We start from the raw sequence: 3,706 nt of genomic DNA on the forward strand, positions 1-3,706 counted from the left end.
TTACAGGCACGTGCCACCATGCCCAGCTAATGTTTTGTATTTTTAGTAGAGACGGGGTTTCACCATGTTGACCAGGATGGTCTCGATCTCTTGACCTCGTGATCCACCCGCCTCAGCCCCCAAAAGTGCTGGGATTATAGGCGTGAGCCACCGCGCCCGGCCAAGATATTCTCTTAATACAGGTGGGAGTAAGGGTGGCATGTGCGGTAGACCAGCACAGAAACCCTTTGAGCCAAATTGACCTGGGTTCTTATCAAGGTTACAGCATTTAAAATATGTATGACCTTGGATAACTTATTTAGTATCTCTGAGACTTGGGTCTTACCTTTTAAAAAGGAGTGATAATAACATAATATAAATAAATATTTGGTATTCTACCTTGTAGTATCATACCAAAGAGGGTACAGTAGTACAGACTTTAGGGGGGTGCATAGTCTGTAAGGAATTTAAAGGTGGTAATAAAACCAACTAAAAGTCCATCTGGCTTTACCATCATTATGCACCTATAATTCTAAGCAATGTCAGTGATAAAATACTTCTCCCTGCCTCCTCTTTCTCCCTAACACAATGCTACCTGGAAAACTCTAGGTAGAACTCTGAAAAACTTTTTTTCAGGGGGATGGGGTTTCCCTCTGACGCCTAGGCTGGAGTGCAATGGTATGATCAGGGTTCACTGCAGTCTCAACCTCCTGGGCTCAAGTAATCCTCCCCCATCTCAGCCTCCCAAGTAGCTGGGACCACAGGCGCATGCCACCACATCCCGCTGATTTTTTTATTTGTAGAGACAATGTTTCATTATGTTGCCCAGGCTGGTCTCAAACTCCTGGGCTTAAGTAATCCTCCTGCTTTGGCCTCCCAAAGTGCTGGGATTACAGGCATGAGCCACCATGCCTGGCCTGGGACTTATAATAAATAGTAATTATAATCAGTATTTAATAAAGTTAAGTCATGTGTAAGGTTTGATCCAAGTGCCATGGGAAGGTAAAAGACCTTAGGTCAGTAAGCAATCAGGCAGGTTTGAACAAAGCGGTAATGTATATAAGTAGATAGCCTGGGAAGAAATGAGTTTCACCTCAGATGAGCGTCTTTAGAGGACAAAGAGTAAAGAGGGAGGGAGGCCAGGTACAGTGGTAAATACCTATAGTTCCAGCTACTGGGAAGGCTGGGGTGGGAGGGGCAGTGGCTTGAGCCCAGGCACTCAAGGCCAGCTTGGGCAACATAGTAAGACCCTGTCTCTCAAAAACAAAAACAAAAACAAATCCTGTAGTGTGTACTGAGGTTTGAAAAAGAGTGGTGGGCGGCGGGGGGGGAGCATTTTCTGACTAAACAGTTGGGAAAGTAAATAGGTTCATATCTCAGCTTTTCCCACTCGTTTTACTGTACTTATTTGTTCATTTAGGCAACAGATACATGCCAGGCACTGTACCTAGCCTTGGAGACGCAATGATTATGATCCACAAAGCCTGCTTTCTCAGGGCTGGGTCTGGTGAAAGAAAGCAATCACACTAACAAAGAACTGTAATGCAGTTTGACAGTAGGATCCTACGGGAAGGGCACACCTTCCTCCCAAATCTACATGACAGGGAAGGCATCTCGAAGGAAATGCCTGTCAACCAAGACCTGAAGAATGAGTTGGAGTTCATTAGTTAGAATGCTATGGCCCACATATAACAGCCCAACTCAAAGTGCCTTAAACAATAATGAACTGACTCGCTTAACTGTCTAACTTAACTGGAAGTGCGGGAGTAGGATAGGTGACTGGATTGTTTACTCTGGTCACTCTGGCTCCATTTTTGTATGATTCTCTGGGCTGGGCTCTTCTCTGTGTATTGATTTCACTGTCAGGCTGGCTTCTCTCATTGTGGCAAACTGTGTACAGCAATTCCAGGTGGCTCATCCAGAGAAAGAAAGGCATCTCTTCCACAGACTCTCTCCTAAGAAAGAGAAAACTCCTTTTCCAGAAGGTCCCGGCAACTGTGCCCTCTTGCATCTGATTGGGGTCACAGGCTCATTTCCAATCCCTGTGGCCAAGTGAATACAATGTCCTATTTGGTCTAGGTCTAAGTTCCTGAAATTCTCACTGTGGCAAGAAGGAGACTGAACTTATGCGTCCTAAAACACATGGTCTGATCTGGTGCAGAGGTTTAATTAAAGGTAAATCAAGGTGCTGTTGGGAATGAGGAGAGGGTGAAGGAACAGAAAGAACAGTATGTAGGAATGCCTCATGACTTACTCTCTTCTACCATGTAAGACCCGTTTCTGTTCCTTCAAACCTTCTGTGTATTCATGTACCCTGCACCCCAGCCATGATTTTTCTCTGTGCATGCTTTCAGTTTCAGCATCTGCTAACTGCCTCAGTCTCTTCATGCTTCTCAATTCAGATCCCCAAGATAAAGACTCTGACCTAATTTAACTTACTGTACCAGGCTCTACCTATTTGAAGTAAACTCTAGAAGATCCAAGGACTTTGTTTTTATACTCCTGTACCCCCAGCATCTGAACAGTACCTGGCATGCAGTAGGTGCTTGATGAACAATATGCTGGGTGAATAAAAGATTAGCCTTCTAGTTAATTGGATGCCCCGGGACTGAATGTTTACTAGGCAAATTTTCTGTGGCTGAGAGGATGTCCCTTGAAGGTACTGCGTCAGACATATCTCTTTTTCTGTTTTTGTTTGTTTTGTTTGAGACAGGGTCTGGCTCTGTTGCCCAGGCTAGAGTGTAGTGGTACAATCTTGGCTCAGTGCAACCTCCACCTCCCAGGCTCAAGTCATCCTCCCACTTCAGCCTCCTGAGTAGCTGGGACTACAGGCACATGCCACCACACCCAGCTAGTTTTTGTATTTTTTGTAGAGATGGGGTTTCACTATGTAGCCCAGGTTGATCCCAACTCCTGAGTGCAAGCAATCTGCCCACCCCAGCCTCTCAAAGCACTGGGATTATAGGTATGAGCTGCTGTGCCTGGCTGACATACCCCTTCTAATGGTAAAAGCAGAAATTTGTTTGGCTCTCACTTTTACTACTTTTTACTGTCTGAACTTCAGTTATTTTTCTGCAAAATGGGATCAATTAAAACTGACCTTTATGGCTCAGAAGTGCCCAGTATCAAATGAGATCATGAATATGAAAGTACTTTATATGCTGTAAGACGCTGGTCAGTTTAAGTCCACTCTGGCCATTCACATGCACTTGGAAAATATTGAAAATGGAAAGACTGGTTTGCCTGTTCAGTTCCACTTCTTAGTATTGAGTTCCCCAGGAGAACCCCTAACCAACTCTCTTCTTGTCTCTTTTCATTTGCACCCCCAGGGTCACTCAGGATGTGTCAACTGTCTGGAGTGGAATGAGAAAGGAGAGTAAGTATGAGCTAGAGCACCTGAAGGGTGCTGCGGAAGCAAGTGAGGAGGGTAGAAGAAGGGGCCCCTGTGAGTGGATCCAAGGAAAAGAGTGGACCCAAGCGAAGAGAGACTGCTGCTTTCTTCTGTTCTTCAGTTTAGCCCGTAATTTTCAACACAGTTAAACAATTAATTTCAGAAGGAAAGTTGGATGACCATCCAAACCCTATGTTTGGGTTTTTTTTGTTTTTTGTTTTTTGTTTTTTTTTGAGACGGAGTTTCATTCATGTTACCCAGGCTGGAGTGCAATGGCGCGATCTCGGCTCACTGCAACCTCCGCCTCCTGGGTTCAGGCAATTCTCCTGCCTCAGC

The 3,706-nt window shown here is 44.9% G+C and overlaps 1 protein-coding gene across 2 annotated transcripts in view; it reads left to right on the top strand.

Moving 5' to 3' along the window:
• The window catches only part of WDTC1 (WD and tetratricopeptide repeats 1), an 80,840-nt gene that overhangs the window by 50,679 nt on the left and 26,455 nt on the right, over positions 1-3,706 (top strand). For both annotated transcript variants that reach the window (XM_017534675.2, XM_037740699.1), the window contains exon 4: positions 3,309-3,355. In XM_017534675.2, the coding sequence (XP_017390164.1) occupies positions 3,309-3,355 (47 nt within the window). The remainder of the gene's footprint in view (positions 1-3,308; positions 3,356-3,706) is intronic.

The sequence above is a fragment of the Cebus imitator genome, unplaced genomic scaffold, assembly GCF_001604975.1.
Source record: "Cebus imitator isolate Cc_AM_T3 unplaced genomic scaffold, Cebus_imitator-1.0 Scaffold87, whole genome shotgun sequence".
Lineage (NCBI taxonomy): Eukaryota > Metazoa > Chordata > Mammalia > Primates > Cebidae > Cebus > Cebus imitator.